This window comes from Zalophus californianus, chromosome 17 (genome assembly GCF_009762305.2).
Source record: "Zalophus californianus isolate mZalCal1 chromosome 17, mZalCal1.pri.v2, whole genome shotgun sequence".
Classification (NCBI taxonomy): Eukaryota; Metazoa; Chordata; class Mammalia; order Carnivora; family Otariidae; genus Zalophus; species Zalophus californianus.
This window is the reverse complement of record NC_045611.1, coordinates 51,926,080-51,946,598: the sequence shown is the minus strand read 5'-3', so window position 1 is coordinate 51,946,598 and position 20,519 is coordinate 51,926,080. Positions and strand designations below refer to the sequence as shown.

Genomic DNA, 20,519 nt, shown 5'->3' with positions numbered 1-20,519 from the left:
GTTTGTGGCCTGCGCGCGCAGATCTCCCGCCCCCTCCCGTGACGTACTTCCGGTTACCGCCATCTTGGTAAAGTGTCTGGAACCGCCAAGGGGCGGGGGTAAAGGGTAAATGTCTCCTCCCTCTTATGCAAATTCCCGTCGGCCGCGGGTCGTGGGTTGGCGGCTTCGCGGCTCTAGCCCTGAGCAAACACCTTTACGCCGGCCCAGGAATATTTTTAAAATCTGCGTATGTTTTTAATCTGTAACTTATTATTATTTTTAGTCCAACTGTCTTAAGAAAATCAGAACCGTCGGTGGCAGATTCGGCAGAAGACACGCTCCAGTCTGAGAACGTTCGGCTTCTCAGTGTTCCGATCCTAGAATCTTGGAAATCCAAGAGATTTCCGAATGTCGAGTTGGGAGCACAGAACCTCATATTTGCGAGGAGTGTTAGAAACATGCAGTGTTGGCAGTGTAGGATCGGAATCAATCCTGGGCAAACTGCTTGGCTGTGCCTCACTTTCCTCATCTGTGAAATAGGGACGATTATGGTACATCAACCTTATAAATTATTCAGGAGAGGAAACGAGATAAACGCACGATGTTTAAGGTTGTGCGTGGAGGCTGCCTGAGTGGCTCAGTAGGTTAAGCGTCTGCCTTGGGCTGGGGTCATGATCTCGGGGTCCTGGGATCAAGTCCCCAGTCGGGCTCTCCGCTCAGCGGGGAATCTGCTTCTCCCTCTCCCTCTGTGCTTTCTCTCTCTCTCTGAAATAAATATAAATAAATCAGTCTTAAAAAAAAAAAAAAGATTGTGCCTGGTATCTCAGTGTTAGCTATTGTTACGGGCTCGCCCCCTGAGGTTTCATCTTAGAATCAACTAATCTTTGCTGTTTACAAATAAGGAAGGAAGCTCGGAGGCTCTTGGGCGCTGGCAACCATTCATAGGGATCCAGGGCTGCCTACAGGCCGCTCTGGACGCGAAAGGGAAGAAGGCACGGAGAGGGAGGGCGCCACGCCGGTGGTCGCACAACGGAACCCACTCGGGATCCTCGCGACCCGCCCTGGAGCCCCGAGCGCGGACCGCCTGGCTCGGGGGTTTCAGCGCGCAGCCCGCGCGGTTCCCGAGTGCCCGCCAGGGGGCGGTGGGAGCCGCGAAATTGGGAGAGCGCGCGTGGGCGGGAAGAGCGAGCGGTCAGCGTGTCCCGGCGGCGGCGGGTGTGGTCGGGGGGCTCGGCCCGCGGTGTCCGCAGGCCGAGGCCCCCGGGCGAGAGCGCGCGCGCGTGCGCACACATGGTGGTCCCTGTGGGCAGCGTCACCTCTCCTCCAGGAGCCCGTTGGTCCCTGGTGTTACGTGTCAGGGGTGGCGTCCCAGGTGGCGCACGCTGGCGGTTGGGGCGGAGGCACGATGTGCCCGAGCTCGCGCGCACACAGCCCCACGCCCCAGGGCCTGGTTCCCAGGCCCCCGCGGCGGGAGGTGGGAGGGAGGGATGTCCCGGAGGGAGGGCCCCTGAGTAACTTTTCTTCGGAAAATATGTCGGTCTGGCCCCCAGCCCAGGCCTGAGTCATCAGGCTCTGCTGCATTGAGTCATGGCCTCCACCCCCCGCCCCTGGGACCTTGGAGGGGACCCCCCCCAACCTCAAGCTCTGCCCAGGGCTCTTTTTCCCCCGGAGTCCGGGGAGAGCCATCCCCAACCCCCCCCCCAACCCATCCCAAGACGGCCTGACTTCCACGTGGCTAGAAGCCTTGGCTTTATTTGCTCTGTGGGAACGTTCGCTGTTCGGTTCACAGGCCCCTCCTAGGCATGGCGGTGGGGGGGTGATGGTGGGTGTGGAAATCCCCGCGAGCATCGTGGGGGGGGGGCGTCGTCCCCACCTATGTCGCCCTTCCCCATCTTTTCCATGGGGTCCCCCACCAGGGTCAAGCACTAATAAGTGGTGAAGGCACGGATGGGTGGAGGGCGGGACGTGAGGGGTCCCTTTAGGGAGGAGAAGGGAGAGCTGTAGCACCAAGAGCCCCCCCGCCACGCATCCCTGAAAGGGGGACTAAAATAAAGCCCTGGCGCCTTTATATCTGGTGGGGGCTCTACTTAAATATGGGCTGATGGCAGAAAGGCTGTGCTCCCGCAGTCTACAATTCAGGCCACCAGCTGTGGGGAGCCTGGGGCGGGGGCAGCCAGGCTGGGTTTTCAAACCAGGGCCCTGTGGGCCGAGGCCAAAAATACCTCAAAGTGGGCAGAGTCTGGGCGAAGCAAGGATCGAAGGGGCTTTTCTGTCTGCTAAGAATTCTTAGTACAGAAAGGGGTGCAACCAGAACTGGGCGGAGGGGCTGAAGAGGGGTCCCTCCGACGAAGTAGGAGGTTGTGTCTCCCCTCTGAGCCCCCAGTGGTCCCAAGGCCTGAGAACAGGATGGAGTTTGGGGGGAGGGGCGGTCCTTGCCCGGATGGGCAAGAAGTGGGGAAGGGGGCCTTTGTGTTTGTTATTTCAAACAAGGGGCCACTGGACTATGGGGAGAGGCGAGGGGTCCTGCCCAGAATTGGGGATCGGGCTGGTTAGGGCCTGTGTCTGTGTGTGTTTGTGTGACTGCGTGGGTATCAGCCCCCTGAGGGCAGATACACGTGTCTGTTTTGCTCTCTGGGGTACTCCCCAGTGCCCAGAACAAGCCCTGCACATCCAAACATAGTACGTGCTCAATAAATACTTGAACGAACGATGACTGAATCGATGGCTCTGTGCGTGTGTGTGTTAATGTCAACGGGATGTGCCTAAGTGTACGTGAGGGTAGAGATGCAAGGCCAGGCAGAGAAGCCTTGCCCCTCCCCTGGTCCCCACTGTCTGGCAGAGGGGAGTAGAGAGACCCCCATCCTTACAGCTGAGAAGGTGGGCAGGCAGCGTGCGTGCAGGCTGGGGCGGGGGTGTGCGTGCAGCCAGCTGGTGCTGGGGAGCCACAGCAGGGCAAGAGGGAGGGAGGGCCGGCAGGCAGTGGCTGGCTCACTCTGCAGAGCCCTTGTGGCGCCGCTTGGAGGGCGGCACCAGGCGGCGGGGCAGGTTGGTGGGCAGCCCGTGGCCCTCGAGCTTGGCCTCGATGAGGTGGCTGGCCAGGGCGAACTCCTCGTCATCCAGCATGCCGTCCCGGTCGACGTCACTCAGCTTCCAGATGCGCCCCAGCACCGAGTTGGGGAGCTTGGTGCCCACCATCCAGGTCTTGGCCTTGGTGCCGCTCAGCTTGCCATCGGCGGGCGCCAGGTTGTAGAAGATCTCGTCGTACTTGGACTTGTCCTTGGTCACCACCCACTCGGCCTCGTCGTCCGAGCCCTCCTCGCCGTCCTCCAGGGCCTCATCGGGCCCCCGCTCCACGAACGGGCCCATGTGGGTGCCCTCGAAAGCGCCGCCCTGCACGCCCACCTCGGTGCTCTCCAGCTCTTCCTGCCGCAGGAGGGGCATGAGCTTGGCGATGTCGTGGGTCAGCATCTCGTCCAGGGCCTCCAGCAGCTTTGGCTTCAGCGAGTGGAATTTGGTGAAGTCGTGAGCCATCAGCAGCTCCTGTTGTGGGGTGAGGTGGAGAGGGGAGCGCTGGGAAGTCAGGGGGCACCGTCCTCAGGGCCCCCCAGCCCATGGGGGCAGTGGGACCCTTGGGCAGCTCACTTGGTAGCAGGTCTCGGCTGAGAGGTGCGTACCTGTGCAACCCATTTCACTCGGGCACCCACCACGCAGAAGAGACTAGGACAGCGGGGTCCCAGGGGCCCTCGCCCTGCCCCAGGCGTGCCCCCAGGATCACTGACGGTAGGGATGTACGTGGCCCTGTGAGGACTTAGAGCAGTAGCTGTGTACCAGCCGGCAGAGGATTTCAGTATTCCGACAGTGGCCCCAGCCTTACCCAGCACAGCCCTGGGTCTGCCCAGCCTCTGGGGCACCCCAGCTGCAGCTGGCCAGCACCCCACCACCACCCCGTTGTGCAAATCGAGAAAATTCCATTCCTGCTGCTCCATTAGCTCTGTCACCCCACTTCACAGAAACGGGTGAGTGGCTTGCTGCCAAATTTGGAGGTTAGGTTGGGGATGGCCAGATTCTTAGGAGCTCCTGGGACAACCCTCCCTCCCCCTGCCCCCCTCCCCCCCCCAGAAGTCATCCTGTGCTAGAGCAGCTGTGGGGCTGGATTTGTGGTCACGCTGCTTCTCCCCTGCGGCCGCTCTGAGTCACCTGCACCAGGAGACTCACAGCAAAGACCGATCTGGTTCATGGACCCACACTGATTTCCAGAGCCGAGGCAGAGAGGCCCGCTGATCTGGATATAAAGGGGTTGGCGGGGGGGTGTCTGGACTCCAGGGCCAGCCTGCCCAGGTCCCAGCCCAGTTCTGCCACTTAGGAGCTGTGTGCCCTCAAGCAAGTGACTTCACCTCTCTGGGCCTCAATTTCCACACGTGTACAACGGATCAATAACATTAGTGCTCCCCTCTTGGGGGGATGGGAAAGGCTAATGAAGTCATCTGGATAAAGCGTTCCAGAACTGTCAGTGTAATCTTACCAGCTGCTGTTTATCTAGCCCAGTGGTTCTCAGCCACGGGAGATGTTGTCCTTCCCCAGTGGACACTTGGCAAGATGTAGCCATTTTTGATTGTCACCAGCTGGGGGAGGAGTGTGCTACAGGCACCTAGAGGTCAGGAGGATGCAAACATCCCGCAATGCACAGGACACCCCTGACCACGAACACTCGGACCCCAAATGTCAGTAGCGCTGAGGTTGAGAACCTTGACCTAGCCCCAACTCTGTGCCACACACTGATCTTAGGGGGCTGCAAGCACTGGCGGATTCAGCACCCACAGCAATATGTACTATGACAATGCCCATTTCCCAGTTGAAGAAACTGAGGCTCGGGCAAGGTGACTTGTCCAGACTCACAGAGCTAGTAAGTGGCCGAAGGGAAATGCACTCTGCCAGAATTCCTCAGAGTCTTGGGTTAGAAACCATCTCAGACCCAAAGGTCACAGGCTTGGAGTATCAGCCTAATGTAGTCTCAAAACAGAGGCTCAACCCCGGGCTGGGGGGGGCTAGTCCCCGCCTCCTCCACGCCTGAGCCTGGACCTCTGTCCCCATGTTTGTTTGGTCCCTCCTGCCCCGCCCGCCTCCAGTAGCTCCAGCAGCTCTTCATTCACCCCCTGCCACTGCACCCACACCCAGTGCTCTCCCCAACACTGGTTAATCCTAGACCTGGACATGCAAGGGGTCCCCCCGTTCCCATTTGTTCCTTCATCCTCAGCACCGGAATCCCTGAACATTACCTGGACACCTGGCCACCTAGAAGGAAGACTACACTTTCCAGCTTACAGCCAGCCTTGGCCATGTGGCTACCTTCTGGCCAAGCGGATGTCAGTGTACCTTGCGGACACAACTCTAGAATTGTCCTTTCCAATACGGGAGCTACGTGTGGTTATTTAAATTTAAAATAGCTAAAATTAAATAAAATCTAAAATGTCAGTTTTAATGGGGCTAGCAGCTACCATATTGCAAGGCAGAGCACAGAACATTTCCATCATGGTAGAAAGTACTATTGGACAGCACTGTTCTAGAAAATGTCCTTAAAGACAGAGACTGTACAGGTAGCTTTCCCTCCCGTCTCCCTCATCCCTTCTTGCTGGCTGGAATGCAGACAAAATGGCTGGAGTTTTGGCAGCCATTCTGTACCACGCGGGGATCTTGGAACTGGAGGCGGGGCATGGAGGAGAACTGAGACAGAGGCGGACTTGGTCCCTAGCTCTGTAAAGCACCAAACCAGCCCTGGAGCACCTTCTAGGATTTTATGGAGAAAAACAAACTTCCGTCCTAATGAAGCCACGGTTCCTTGGGGTTTTCTCTTCATTCCCTTGTCCTAACGCACAAAACCATGCTCTTATGGAACCATTTGCAGGAGGTGCTTTCCAGAACCTGCCCTCCATCCCTCCCATTTTTGAGGGCCCACCCGAAAGCCCACAGAAGCTGACCCCTTCCGCCTCCCTCCCGGGCGACCTCCCACCTGCATCTTCTGGCAGTCCGGGAAGTCACCGGGAGATATGTGATGCTCTAGCTGGATCTTGGCAAAGATGACGGGCAACTTGAGGATCAGCTGCTTCTTCTTGTTCTCCTTCCCAAATACGGAGGGCATCTCCTTCTTCAGGTAGCTGATGATGTACGCGTGAACCTGCAGGAGGAGAGCGCTCACCTGAGCCTGCAGCACCATCACCCGGGGCCCCCACACCTACAGCTCCTGATTCGCGTGGCCCAGAGGGGGGCCTGAGAATGTGCATCCCGACCCTTACAGGTGAGTTGCTGCTGCGGCAGCCAGCAGCCGAGGGCAGAAGACCTCCCCCCAATCTGCATACCGGCCCGAGCCTGTCTCTGGATTGCCTTGTCCACATTCCTGGACAGCTCGTCTGATGCCCAGCGGAATCTGGGCCCGGCCCCCAGAGCTGTGTCACCCTCAGCTGTGCCCGTCGCGGGAACAAAGGGCAATCCCACCTGCTCCCTCCCCAGTTGAGGCCAGACTTCCCTGAAACCTTTCCTGCTTTGATGCTTCTGACTCCTCACCAGCCGCAGCCAGCCACCAGCGAGCCCTTTGCCCTTTGCCTCCTACATCTGTCCGCTCTGTTTTCACTGCTTTGCATCTCAGGGGGGCCACCACCCCCACCTCCCCACACCTGCCTGGGGAGACACAGCAGGCACCCCACTGGTCTTCTGGCCTCTCTTGCCCCTACAATGCCTTCTCCAGGCAGCGGCTGGAGAGGTCTTTTTGTTTTTTAGGAACAAACACCAGATCATGAGACACTGCTCCAAAGTTTCGATTTGCTTCTTATCCAAGTACAAAATTCCGACCATAGCTGACAAGTCCCTACAGCAGCAATTCTCAAAGTGTGGTCTGGGGAACCCCAGGGATTGCCCCCCACCCACCCCAGCCTCTTTCAGGGGTTCACATAGTCAGAGCTATTTTAATAACAACATTAAGGTGCTATTTGTCTTTTGTGCTCCCGTTTCCCCCCCAGGGGACAGTGGAGTTTTTAAAGGCAACAGGATGCATGATAACCGTAACTGAGTGCAGGAACAGATGTGCAAAATCCAGAGGTCTCCTTCGAAGCCAGACATTAAAGAGATTTGCAAAAATGTAAAACCAGGCCACTGTCCTCTGGAATTTTGTTGTTGTTGTTGTTTGGAGAGAATTTTCATAAAACGTATGGGACTTAGGTTACCAAGTCCTGGGCTTATGGTTATTTAAAAACTGATCTTATAATATCTATTATCCATATTAATTAACATAAATTGAACTCTCATAACTCATCGATAACATTTATCATCAATAAATTGCTACTTATTAATAGTTAAATGGTTATTGTTGGTTAAGCAATATTACTAGATAAATATGAAACATTTTCTCAGTTTTAACTTCTGGTATGGCCAATGTAGACAGATTCAACCCATGCACCTACACACTCTTTGGGGCGCTCAATCATTTTCAAGAGTGTCGTGAGCTCCTGTGACTGGAAGTTTCTCCAGAGTCTGGCTCCTGGTGTTTCATCCCGCATCCCCCCTGCCCTGCCTCCCTGCCAGCTTCCTCACCTGCCATCCTTGTCCCAGCATGCTAATATTTTTCTTACCACAGGGCCTTTGCACATGCCACTCTCTGCCTGCAGCCCTGCTCTGATCTCCCCAAGCTGGCTCTCTCAGCTTCCTTTTGATGTCACCTCCTCACGGAGGCCATCCTATGAGAAGCAGGTGCCCCAACCACCACCATCTAATTATTTTCTACCGTCACTTCCCTGGCCCCCAAAATGTTTATTGCAACCCATCCTTATTTTGTTTACCTGGTGGTTTACTTATTCTGCCTCCTTCCATCAGAATGTGAGCTCCAGGAGGGCTGGGACCTTATCTGTTCCCTCTGTCCCTCTGCACCGGCACGGTATGCACAGAAAGCACTCAAGAAATACTTGCGGAGGGAAGCAATGAACTTGGGAACCTTTGAGCCCCAATCTCCAGAGTTATCAAAAAACAAACAAGGAGGGCAGAATCATGAACATTTGCATTTTTGAACTGGAAGCTCAGTGATTAACTGCATGTGCTTAAATAAAAATAGACTATATCTGGATAAAGACACAAGAAACTCCTCATGGGGGCTGCCTCCAGGGAAGAGGCCCTGCGAGCTGGTGGGGGGTTGGGGGGAGGATCAGGGCTGGGAGGGAACATGTTTAACCGAGCTTACATGCTTTACCGTGAGACGGTCTTAAAGGTTCGATGGAAAACACTTGTTTGAAAGTTCTCTTAATGAATCATAGGTTTAGAATGCTAAAAATTTTGGCGGTCCCTGGCTGGTTCTGAATCTTTACGTCCCCCCAACTCCACCACTCTGCCTCCTCCAGCCGCCCTGGGCTCCTTGTGCGGGCCTGTTCCTGCCTCAGGGCCTTTGCACTTACTGTTCCCTCCTCCTGGTAGGGTCTCCCCCAGACCTCCACTCTCCCTCCTTCAGGTCTCTGCTGGGAGACCCTCCCTGACCTCCTTAAAACAGTCCCTCGCCAATCTCCTTTCCTGCTTCATTTTCCTTCCTGATCCTTATCACATACAATACTGTATGATATTATAGATTCATTTGTTTAATATCCACTTCCCCAGTGAAAAGTAATTCTACAAGAAAAAAAACAACCTCAACTCGTTTGTTCCCTGCTGTATCTCCAGGGCCCCAAACAGTGCGGAAGCACGTTGTAGGTGCTCAGTAACTGTTTGTTGAATGAATGTCACTGAGCCGCCTCAGAGAAACTCGGTAAGAAGACCTAGGGCACCTTGGCCTCTTTAGTATCAGACTCTCTCAAGATCTTGGCCTCAAATATCTCAACACAGTGAAATCGCCCCTTCTCGCCGATACCACTTCAACCAAAGGACGGAGCCAGGTGACTCATCCACACCCTATATCGTACAGACAGGGAAACCGAGACACCGAGGGGTAGTTACCCAGAGTCCAGAAAGGCCCTGTACTTTGGGGGAGAGAGTGTGGGGAGGTAAATGGTGTGGACTGTTGTTTGATGGCCAGACCAAGTGTGGTGGCGGAATCACACGTGGGGAATGAGTGGGTGACACGGAGCAGGGGAGGGGCAGGGAAGCTCGGTCACAGTTGGACCCTGGGTGCGGGGCACTGGGGAGCCACAGATGGATCCGAGGGAGGGAGGGGAAGGAATGGTCGGTCGATAGGTGTGAGGGGTTAGCGGGGCAGAGGCGTGGCCAGGCTGGTGGGCGGGACCTGCGAGCGCGGGCCAATGGGGGCGCAGGGGCGGGGCCTAAAGTGGCTCCTCGGGGACCCAGAAGAGGGAAGGCGGGAGGGCGCTGATGGCTTTTCCAGAGAGGAAGCGGGGGAAGGTGCCAGGAAGAGATAAGGTGGGAGGGCGGGCTGGGCCGGGGCGCGGGGCCCGGACTCCGGGGTTTGTCCGGGTTTCCGGAGCCGCCTCCTGCCCGGCGGGGGCACCAGGTGTCCGGCCCGACCCCGCGCCTCTGTCCCACGGCCCTGGGCCCCAGCCCCCGCCGCTGTCTGCGTCCCCGAGGGGCCGGGGTTCCGTGGGGGACGAGGGCGAACCGGAGGGGGGCGGCGCTGAGAGAGACACGGAGGAAGACAGAGGGGGAGAGATAGAAAGACAGGCGGGGAGATAGAAGGAGAGAGAGAAAGGAGAGAGGGACAGAGAATGAGGGAAGGGGAGGGGAAGAGGGGAAGAGCCCCAAGAGAGAACGAACGAGTAAGAGGGAGAGAGAGGGACGCTGTGAAAGAGGTAGAAATGAGGAGAAACACAGAGAGAGAGAGACAGAGACACAGAGACGGTCCAGAGCCCGGGTGGGGGAGGGGGGAAAGGTGGACTCCAAGGCTCTGAGCCTCCAGAGCCTCAGAGCCGTCCCTGCTGGGCCGCTCCCTCCCAAGGAGGATTCCTGGGGTGGGGGTGGGGTCCCTGACTCACCCCCTCTTTGCTGCTCCTTAAACCAACACCTCAGGCTCCTCCACCCCCCATAACCTTCTAGGCCTCCCTGCCTGCCCAGCTTCCTGCCCCACCTCCACCCTGGCAGCCTCCCCTATGAATGTTCCATTTGGCCTCCAAAATCGCTCTCAGACCAGTGCTCCCCTCCCCCTCCCAAGGCCCTGTTGGGATCCAGGCTCCTCCTTGTTCCTCCGTCCCCAGCCTCCTCCATGGTCTCTGGCCCCAGTTTAACAGCCCTTGAAAGCACCCACCAAAAGGCAGCCTGAGTAGGACCCTGTCCCTCCTCTGCTCTGAACCCTTGCATGGCTCCCCAGTACCCTCAGGACAAAGCGCAGGTTCCAGGTCACAGCCCTGGGTGGTGTGACTCCCACCTCACCAGCCTCAGATTCAGTTATTTGCACTGTCTACACTGGGTTCAACACTGACATTTTCCCTCTCTTCCTTGAAACGGGCCACGTTCTCATCTCCGGTCCATGCACTTGCTGGTCCCACGGTCGAGAATTCCTTCCCCTCCTCACCCTCCTTTTCCTCCCATTTGCAGCTCTGATGCCCTCTCCTCCAAGAAGTCTGCTGCCCCAATCCCCACCCCCCGGCTCCCCAGGACCGGCCCTGACCATGCTGGGTCATCACTGTCTGGGGATGGGTCTGTCTCCTCCCCTGAACTGCCTTGGTCACTGCTGTGTCCTCAATACCACCCAACACAGGGCTGGGGACAGGGGAGACTGTGTCGAACGAGACTGTTGGTTCAACGGCATTCGTTCCATAAATATATACGGAGCACCAACTCTGTTCCAGGTTCTGGGGATACAGCAGCGAACAAATTCAGACGTCTCTGATTCTGTGAAGCTTACATGTGAGTGGAGACAGGTAGTAAACCCAGAAACCCAATGAATGGATGATGTCCGGCCAGGCAGCAATGAATGCTATGAAGGAAACTACAACAAGGATAAAGCAAGACTCACATGACAGGAGCGGGGAGGGAGTTATAGTCATAAGGAGGGAGGGCAGACAGGGAAGCCTTCCGGAGCATGTGGAGCAAAGAGGAGGTGAAGGAGGTGGGGAGCGAGCCAAGTGAGAGAGAGGCGGGGGGGGGGGGGGGGGGGGGGCTGTTCCAGGAAGAGGGAACAGTAAGTGCAAAGGCCCTGAGGTAGGAGCGAGGAGGCCAGCGCGAAGTGCAATGGATGATGGGAAGGGAGTGGAAGAGCAGGACGGCGAGAAAAAGCGGCATGGAGGGGGAGGGGGAGGGGGAGGGGGAGGGGGAATGGGATGGCTGTGGACCTCACCGCAGCCCCGGGTGGCTTGTGCGCAGAGGTGGGCCATGATACAATGTGACTGGTGGTGGGACGTGGATGACAGGACACAGAAGAGACAGGGAGATGCGGAAACAGAATGATAGATGCGCAGCAGCAGGGGGATAACTCCCCATGCCATTCGGCTTCCCCCACTCCACCTTGCGCCGGAACGACCCACCCTGGAGGACTCTCTTAGACTGGTGAACTAAGTCATCGGAGAGCCCCTAAGCCAGGGAGACCGGGCGGGAGGCAGGGCAAAGGGCAGCCCCCGCCTCCGCGCTCCAGCCCCGCCCCCGCCCCGCCCCACCCCCACCCCCACCCCCCGCCCTCCCGCGCTGCTCACCCGCACCAGCCGGGCCCTCTTCACTAGGTCGTTGAGCTTGCGCAGGGCGGCGTGGCGGGGCAGGCCCTGGATGTCGCGGAAGAGGTCCTGCTCCTCCAGCTCGAAGAGGCGCCGGTTGTCGGGCACCAGGAGGGGCTGGGACCAGAAGGAGCCGATGTAGACGCGCAGCACCTCGGGCGTGCCCACCACCTTGCCCAGCGCCCACATGAGCGCCCCGTAGACGCGCATCAGCTGCTGGGTCTCAACCATGTCCGCCTTGTTGAGCACCACGCGGATCTTGTCCTCATGGCCCCGCAGGGCGCCGATGGCCTCGGAGAACTCGTCGGAGATCTCCAGCTTGTGCGCGTCGAAGAGCAGGATGATGAGGTCCACGCGCTCCGCGAACCAGCGCAGCACGGCCGGGAAGTCGTAGCCTGGGGGGACGCAGTGGAGGCGGCACGAAGGGCAGAGGTCAGCCCCACCCCCCACCCCACCCCGCCCTCCAGTCTTTCGCAAGCATCCATTCCCTTGGAGGGATAGCAGACCGTACAGACGTTCAGGTTGTTAACTTTCCGAAACCCTTCTCTGGGCAAAATAGCCAAGGGCCCAAGAGTATCCCATGGCTCTGCCCCCGTCCCCCCAGGCCCCAGAATTACCTCATCACTCTGGCCCCAGGCCCTCAGGCCACCTGGCTAGAGGGCTATCGCCCGCCCCCTTTTCATTCATTCCTTAGGCAGATATTAGTAGCGAGCACGGGTCCGGATGTACAGGTTGTTAAAATACTGAAGTGTTTTTTTAACAGACTCTCTGTGCCTCTATGAACCCCCCCCCCCGGGTCTCCCAAGTGCCTCCATCACCCCAGCCGCTCCCTAGGACTTCTGGAGCTCCCCACAATCCAGCAACTGAAGAGTCCATGCTGGCTCGGGCTCTGCTCTCGTCAGAGCAGATGGTAAATATTTTGAATTTATTTAACAATATTTACAGAGAGTCTTCTGTGTGCCAGGCCCTATCCTGGGCACCCAGAGATACCGCAGAGGGCACAGAGACAAGTCCTGGCCTTCATGGAGTACCTGTCTCAACAACGGGCTTCATTCATTCATTCCTTCCTCGTTCACTCATTCGTTCACACCCTTTGCTTTTGCTGCTCACTCGTGCATGCAGCAAGTGATGCTTAGGAGAGTAGGGAGGAGGGGTTGGGACGCCCTGACTCGGCGGTCAGGCAGTCCTGGGTTTGAATCCCACCTCTGCCCCACCCCACCCCCCAGCTGTGTGGCCTTAAGCAAGTAGGAAACCTCTCTGAACTTGTTTCTTCTTCTGTAAAATGGAGGTCCTAATAGAATGTGACTTGGAGGGCTGTTGCGGAGATTAAAAGAATATAAATGAGCTAGTATATAACATACAATAAGAGCCTATCTATAAAGAGCTTAAAACAGTGCCTGTTTAAAATGGGTGAGCTTTAGGGCGCCTGGGTGGCTCAGTTGGTTGGGCGACTGCCTTCGGCTCAGGTCATGATCCTGGAGTCCCGGGATCGAGTCCCCGCATCGGGCTCCCTGCTCAGCGGGGAGTCTGCTTCTCCCTCTGACCCTCCCTCCTCTCATGTGCTCTCTCTCTCTCTCTCTCTCTCATTCTCTCTCTCAAATAAATAAATAAATAAAATCTTTTAAAAATAAATAAATAAATAAAATGGGTGAGCTTTAGGCATGTCAATTGTACCTCAATCAAACAGTTAAAACAGGGGCGGCCTGGGTGGCTCGGTGGGTTAAGCGCCTGACTCTTGATTTCCCGGGTCGTGATCTCAGGGTCGTGGGATCGAGCCCTGCATCGGGCTCTGAGCTCAGGGTGGAGTCTCCTTGAGATTCTCACTCCCTCCCTGTCTGCCCCCTCCCCCTGCTCTCTCTCTCTCTAAAAAAATAAATAAATAAAATTGTAAATAAAAATAAACCGTTAAAACAAGCAAACACAATCTGGGAACACGGTAAGTGCTCAACAGTTATCAGTTGTTATACATGCGGGACACAGTGGGGACCTCCTTCGGGAACTGTCCCCAGAGCCATCCCTGTCCTGTTCTCATCCGGATCACAGTCCACTGAGGACACAAACCCATCCCCAGAGTGGTCAGGCCAGGGTGGGGGAGCCCAGAGAGCTTTAGGAGCCCAGCGGGAGCACCTGACCCAGCCTGGGGGGGGTGGTCAAGGAGGGCTTCTCGGAACAGGGGACACGGTGGTGACCTGGGAGACAAGGCGTTACCTGGCAGAACAGGGAGCCACCGCTGACTCACCTGCCATCACTGCTTGCTCTCCCTGAATCATCTAGTTGAATCTTCAAAACACCCTCGGGAGACAGGCGCTTTTGTGATCCTCATTTTCCAGATGAGGAAACTGAGGCACGGGCAGGTTGAGGGATTGACTCAAGACATGCGGGTGGGAGGTGCGGAGCAGGAGCCTGCATGGGTCTCTATGCTCCACTGAAGAGCGGGTGCTGGGCGCATCCTGCCAAGGGGGGAGCAGGCTCCTTGTGGTCCCTGGGGACTGGACGGGGGGGGGGGGGCATTGCTCGGGGGGAGGAAGGATGGCAGCGGGGGCTCCTTCCCTCCCCAATGTCTAAATGCACACACACACACACACACACACACACACACACACACACACACGGGCCAGGATTTGGAAAGTGTGTCTCCTGTGGGGCGGGAGGAAGGCAGTGAGGTTGAGTCAGGGTGGGAACGAGAGACGTGGAGACGTGGCAGAGAGTACCCGGGCCCAGAGCTACGACACTCACCGGGAACAGAGTTGCCCGCACATCCACAGCGCCTACTGTGTGTTGCACCCCGAAGTGCTTTGCAGGTTTGACATTTAATGTGAACCCTCCGTGCAACCTACGAGGCTGATGCTATCATTATTCCCCTTTTACAGCTGAGGAGAGCGAGACAGGGAGAGATGAGTGGCTCCCCCAAAGCCCATGGTTTAACAAGAGCAGAGCCCAGATTTGAACCCCACCAGAGGCTCCCATATGCTACAATCACACAAAAGTGTGGGCACAGATTTGATTCGCAAGGGCAGCCAGCCACCCATCCCGCCAATGCACGCACACGTGCGTACACATCCGGACACAGTCATAGCCGCGGGCTCCGCGCACTCCCAGACACACCCCTGCGCGCGCGCGCGCACACACACACACACACATCCACAGACAGACCGACGGACTCGCCTCCTCTTCCTCTACCCAAGCTGCCAGGGAGGGAGACCCCGTTCTCTACTCTCTCCTCCTCCCCACAACCTCGGGCCCCCAGCGAGCACCCCTCCCGCTCTCCCCTCCCGTTCTCCCCGCCCACTCTCCCAGGCCCAGCCCCAGGGGCGGCGCCCCAGGGACTCCCGGCCCGCCCCCCGCCCTCGGGCTGGCCGCTCGCCCTCCGATCGCTTCTGCAGCTGCCCCCTGCCTGTCTCCCAGGGGGACACGCGCCCGCTGGGTAGCAGCCAGGGACACCGTCACCCTCCGCGCTCCCGCCCTGCCCGGCGGCCCAGCGTCCCGTCCCCTCTGCCCGACAGTGCAGCCTCCTTTGCCCCAGTTCCGGGCCTCGGAGGCCGCCGAGCTGGCGCGGGACAGACACTGCGGGGTGACTGGGGGGTGGGGCGCAGATGCAGAACGGGCTGGGCAGAGGTGGGGGCCGGCTCGCCCGGAGGCCCCGCTGGAATTCACCCCCCGCCGCTCCCCCTGCACAGCTGTTTATAAATTCCAGGCCCGGCCTTGGCCCACGCCCAGATTCCCCCTCCCAACCCCTGCTCAGCCCCATCTGCGGCCCAGAGGTGGAGCCAGGAGCATGCCCAGGGCCCAGGGCCTCCCTCCTCTCTGGGTCTCCTGTGTCTCTGTAAGGCTGCCCGCACTCGGGATCTGTCTCTGACTTCGCGGGTCTCCCTCTGTCTCTCTTGATCTCTCCCTCCCCATCCTCCGGACCAGCCCAGGCACGGAGGAGCAGCCTGCTCACACGTGTTCAGGCACACGCCTCCCCTGCCCCTTCTACGTGCACAGACATGGAGGAACCACAGCCTTCCAACTGGCTCCCTTCTGCCACCAGCCAGCTCGGGGCCAGCTGACACAGGCCCGAGTCTCAGCAGAGACCCAGCTGCCTCCTCCCTCAGACCCAGGACTCGGGGCCCCACTCACCCCGGCTCACTCTCTGCTTGGCGCCTGACAGGATGCCCGGAGTGTCAATGATACTGATGCTCTCCAGGACCTGATTGGGGAGCTGGGCGCACATGAACCTGAGGCAGAAGGAAAGTCAGGGGTCAACACAGGGAGAGGCAGGAGGAGAGGACCCATAAGAAGGGAAAATTGGGACCGCACAGAAGGTGACTCAGGTACAGAGCAGGGAAGAATCTCGAAAGATGAGGACAGAGAATGAGAGCTACTAAAAAACACCTGAGAGCTGATGCTTACTGAGCACATACTTTGTGCCACATGCTGTGCTAAGCACTTTACATGCGAGTGGGGACTATGGTTATCCCCATTTTCCAGATGCAGACAAGAGAGGCACCGAGGGGTTAAGTCACTTGCCCAAGGCCGCCCAGGTAGAGCGGAGGTGGACCCAGGCAGGCTGGCCCTGCACTGGCTTCCCTGCTCCCCATGAGGAGGCGGGAAGGGGGAGGAGCAGGAAGAGAGGAGGGAATTGGAGCGGGAAAGAAAGAAACACAGGCGAGCGTGGGGGCCAGGGATGGGGAGATGCACCCCTGCCTCCCAAGCTGCAACACCTGTTGAGGAAGGTGTTCCCGAAAGGGTTGAGCTTGCGGAAGGGCTTGTCAGGGTCAACCACAAGGGCGTTGCCCGGCACAGTGCCCTCGGTGTCCCCGTGCATGACAGCCACGAAGCAGTCGGTGGTGGGCTCAGGCCCCACGCGGGAGCCTGGCACCTCCTGCTCCAGCAGGTACTGGATGAAGCTGGTCTTGCCCGTGCTGTACTGGCCAGCCACCAGGACCATGGGCTTGCCGTCGAAATCGGCATCCTCCAGGGCCGGCGAGTGGAAGGCGCCGAATCGGTAGTGCTCCTCGAGAGGCAGCAGCTTGGTGCGGTAGAGCTCCTTGAGGGACGAGGTCACAGTGCGGATGGCCTCAGGCTGCTGGCCCCGCGCGCCGCCCCGCTTCAGCCAGCTGAACATGGTGGCTGCACGCTGCCGCTGGTCTCGCCGAGGGAGAGGGGCAGGGGGGAGCTGCCTGCAAGGGGGGGGACAGGGCGTTGATGGGGGCCTGCCTGGCGCAGGAGGAGGAGGAGGAGGAGAAAGGGAGCCAGAAGGTGGAATGGGCGGTGGGGGGGTGGGAGAATGGGGAGAGGGGGAGCGGCAGAGAGCACGGCAGGGCAGGAGGTGATGGTTCATGGAGGAAGAAGGTGATTACTCCAGCTGGAGGAAGAGAAGGAGATTAACGGTGGGGTGATTGAAGAAGCCGGACTGATGGGGGGAGGCCAAGGGATGATGGACAAAGGGAAGGATGCAGAAGCTGCGTAGAAGAAATGGATTCCTTCACCCGTTTGCTCTTTCCGTCCTCCCCCTACCCATCCTTTCACGTATTTTCACTGAAATCACCTCACGTGTCAGGATTATGGATCCAGAAAGAGGCCTGAGATAGGCCCCTACCTATTCAGAGCCCCCATTGAGGAGGAGACCTGGCACCAAGCAGCCAGTGATGCCTGGGAAATGCCAGGCAGTGGACTTGTGGGCACCAGATGGGGACATAGTGAACCGACCACGGGATCAGCAAACTGGCTGAGCTGACTTTTGAACTGCTCCCCTCCATGCACAACAGGGATACCGTGCAAGACAGGCAGAGAGGGTGGTGTGTGCCAAGGCCCCGAGCTGTGAAATGCATGAAGGGGGTTGCTGGACACAGGAAGGGCGAGAAATTAAGCTGAGGAGTTGCCTGGGTGCACCCAGGTCATGAGGGTCCTCAGGTGATCACAAAAATATTAACATTTCTGATCACTGCATGCCGGACGCTGCTCTAACTCATTTAATCTCCCTAACAACATGGTAAAGTAGGGCTGTTACTATCCCCGTGTTTCTGACTCACAAAGGGGGCTCAGGAAGATAGCAATAACTTGCCCAAGATCACTTGGTTGGAAAGCGCTCAGTCTGGGACACCAGGCAACCTGACCTCGGAACCTGTGTTCTTATCTGAGTTAGGAAGAGAGAATGACCAATCCAGCAGCGGCAAGCACCCCCAGCACCCAGACTGTGTTCTCTATATTCCCTTACTATCTTTTCATTCTCTGTAGGACCTGTAGTGATGTCCCCTCTTTCATTCCCGATATCAGTCTTTTGTCTTTCTTTCTTTTTCTTCCTTGATCAGTCTAAGTAGATGCTTACAATTTTACTGATCTTTTCACAGAACCAACTTTTGGTCAGATTGGAGTCTCCAAACACCATTTTCCATTAAAACAACAACAACAACAACAACAACAACAACAACAACAGGACTTCTTGGAGAAATGGCTGATTCTAGGGCTGGGGCAGGGGAAGAACAAGTGAGCCTGGATCAGGTAGTGGGAAGGTGCTCAAAGATGGAAGGGGCATGCCACAGGGACGCAAGGACCAGCCTGAAGGAGCTCCCACTGGCCAAAGATGGGACAGTTTGAGCATCGAAATTAACTGCAAATCAAAAATGTTAAAATCCATAAAATCACAGTGACGCTTAAAGGAAAATGAATAAATAGAAAGGAAAAGGAGTAGAGGGGAAAGAGTGACGGAGAGGTAAAGGAGAGGCAGGAACTGGGAACTGGGATCTTGGCAGAGGGAGGGGGCCCTGGGCGGTGTCCCAGGCAGGGAGGGGTCCGAGGCACATTTTAGGGGTAGCTGGACAGGCCGTGGGGTTGGTAAAGAAGGAGAGCAGCTCTCGAGTGGCAGGAGGGACCAAATAGGACCGAGATGGGGGAGGGCAGTAGAGGGAGACTCCAAGGAGGGGATCTCTTCTGGCCGAGAGGATGGGGAGGCCAGTTGGGAGCGGGGGAAACTGAGCACGACGGGAAGAAACCAGGAGGGCAGGGGGCACTCTTACAGGCTGGAAGGAGCTGGAGGGAGTGGGGGAGAAAAGGAGGTTTCGCGGAGCGGGGTGCTGGAGACCCCGGGGACACCGCTACACGTTGCGGGGGGTGGGGACTGAGAGTCTTGGGGCGGCAGGGGAATAATCACGCTCCTAGGCTCCGCGGGCCGGGCGGGGTTTGGGAGGCGACAGCGGCGGTCGGGGACCACTCACCGATGGGGCGCGCAGGCGGCTGCACGGGTGGCGGGCTGGACAGGGGTCCCGCGGGGATCCGAGGCGCCCGCGGAGCGGCCTGTGGTCGAGGTCCGGGCCGGAGCCGTCTGAGCCGGGTGGGGCCCGGAGCGGGGAGGAGGGAAGGGAGGGGCGGGGGGGCGGGACCAGGCGCCCCCCGCCCCCCAAACCGGGAGCCCGGCCTCTGGTGCCCCCTGGTGGGGAGTGGCTGGGCGGCTTCTCGAGATGGGTGAGAGCGGGCTTCGAATCCGAATCCCGGTTGTTCAAAATCCGTTCCACCTCTGACGCTGGGCCACTCCCCGATCTCTGTCTCTCCTCTTCGCATGGGAGTGTTCATATTAATCCTGCTACTAACAACAGCAGCAGCAACACCAACAATAATAATTTAAAAACTTACCTGAGATCATGAGATTCCTCTTCTCACAACCGATCCCGGCTCCTCTCTAGAGAACTCAAAGTAAAAGCCAAAGCCCTCAATGGGGCCCACAAGGCCCTACGCGGATCTGCCCGTTCCCTTTGCCCTCACCTCCCTTCCTCTCCCCCTGGCTCACTCTGCTCCAGCCACGCTGGCTTCTTTGCTGTTCCTCAAGCGCACCAATAGCCCTCCAACCTCAGGGCCTTTGCACTTGCTGTTCCCTCCACCTAAACCACTTTCCCCGCAGGGATCAGAACAGCTCACCCACTCCCCTCATTCGTGCCTGCTCAAATGTCACCTCCTCAGAGAAGCCCTCCCTGATCTCCTTATTTAAGGCTGCCCCCACCATCTATCCATTATCACTGCTTTATTTTTCTCCACAGTTCTGATTATTCTACATTTCTCTGCTTAAGTGACTGTCTCCCTAGCAAGAACACAAGCCCTCTGAGGACAGGGATTTCCAAGTGGGTGGTTTCCTGTCGTGTCCCCAGGCTAGCACCGCGCCGGACACACCAAAAGGACTCAGTAAATATTTGTTGAATTAATCTTTCACGGTTATTGAGCGCCTCCTTATGTGCAGGCTTATTAGCTAAGAGTATTAGCTCGTTGAGTTCTTAGAACGTCCCTGAGAATGGTTATCCCCATTTTACAGATGAGATAAATGAGTCCCAGAGAAGTGAAATCAAAAAGCACAGAAGGATCGTTCAGGGCTTAGCCCTGCACCTGGCCCCTAACTGGTGCTTAAAAAACATCAGGTCATATAATCCAGGTCTGGAGCGGGGTTTTTTCTCTCAGCATGGGAGTCAGAGCATACAAAGCCTCAAGTCAAACCCCAGCCCCGCTACTTGCTTGCAAGAGAACCTCAGGCAAGCGATTCCGTCTCTCTGAGCCTCAGTTTCGCCATCTGTCTTACTACAAAGGACCACTTCCTTTGGGTCTTTGTTCAGATGGTACCTCCTCTGTAAGTCCTTCCCTGACTCCCCCCAACCCCCCACCACCCAGGTACCTACTTCCTTTTCCTTCCTAGCACTTAGCACCATCAGCCAGAAGAGAGAGGTTCCTTATTTTTACTTCTTTTTGCACTTTTATTTTCATGTATTTATTTTCAGTGTGACTTATTTTTAATCTGTCCCTGCAGGAATGTCAGCTCCTCGTGGGCAGGGGCTTGGGTCTGTTTTGTTTGCTGTTGTCACCCCAGTGCCTAGAACAGAGCCTAGCACCCAGCAGGCACTCAGTTAAATATTTAATTGGCTGAATTCAATAATGTACATAATGGGGGGGGGCACC

General features: G+C 57.4%; 1 protein-coding gene across 1 annotated transcript; it reads right to left on the bottom strand.

The window, feature by feature from the left end:
- Positions 1–1,686: 1,686 nt before the first annotated feature.
- On the bottom strand, positions 1,687–18,920 carry EHD2 (EH domain containing 2). Its single transcript, XM_027618111.2, has 6 exons — positions 18,800–18,920; positions 16,307–16,765; positions 15,723–15,820; positions 11,586–11,998; positions 5,987–6,151; positions 1,687–3,519 (listed from the first exon to the last, which is right to left on the bottom strand). The coding sequence occupies exons 2-6, from the start codon at positions 16,708–16,710 to the stop codon at positions 2,968–2,970; spliced, it is 1,632 nt and encodes a 543-aa protein (XP_027473912.1). The 5' UTR covers positions 16,711–16,765; positions 18,800–18,920; the 3' UTR covers positions 1,687–2,967.
- Between the last annotated feature and the right edge of the window lie 1,599 nt (positions 18,921–20,519).

Bases quoted from the DNA above. Each gene is read 5' to 3' on its own strand.
- EHD2 (XM_027618111.2), bottom strand. From the start codon at position 16,710: ATGTTCAGCTGGCTGAAGCGGGGCGGCGCGCGGGGCCAGCAGCCTGAG. The intron at 11,999-15,722 runs GTGAGTGGGGCC...GCGTCCCCCCAG, and splicing joins CAAGCAGAGAGTGAGCCGGG to GCTACGACTTCCCGGCCGTG. The intron at 6,152-11,585 runs GTGAGCAGCGCG...CTCCTCCTGCAG, and splicing joins AGAGGGCCCGGCTGGTGCGG to GTTCACGCGTACATCATCAG.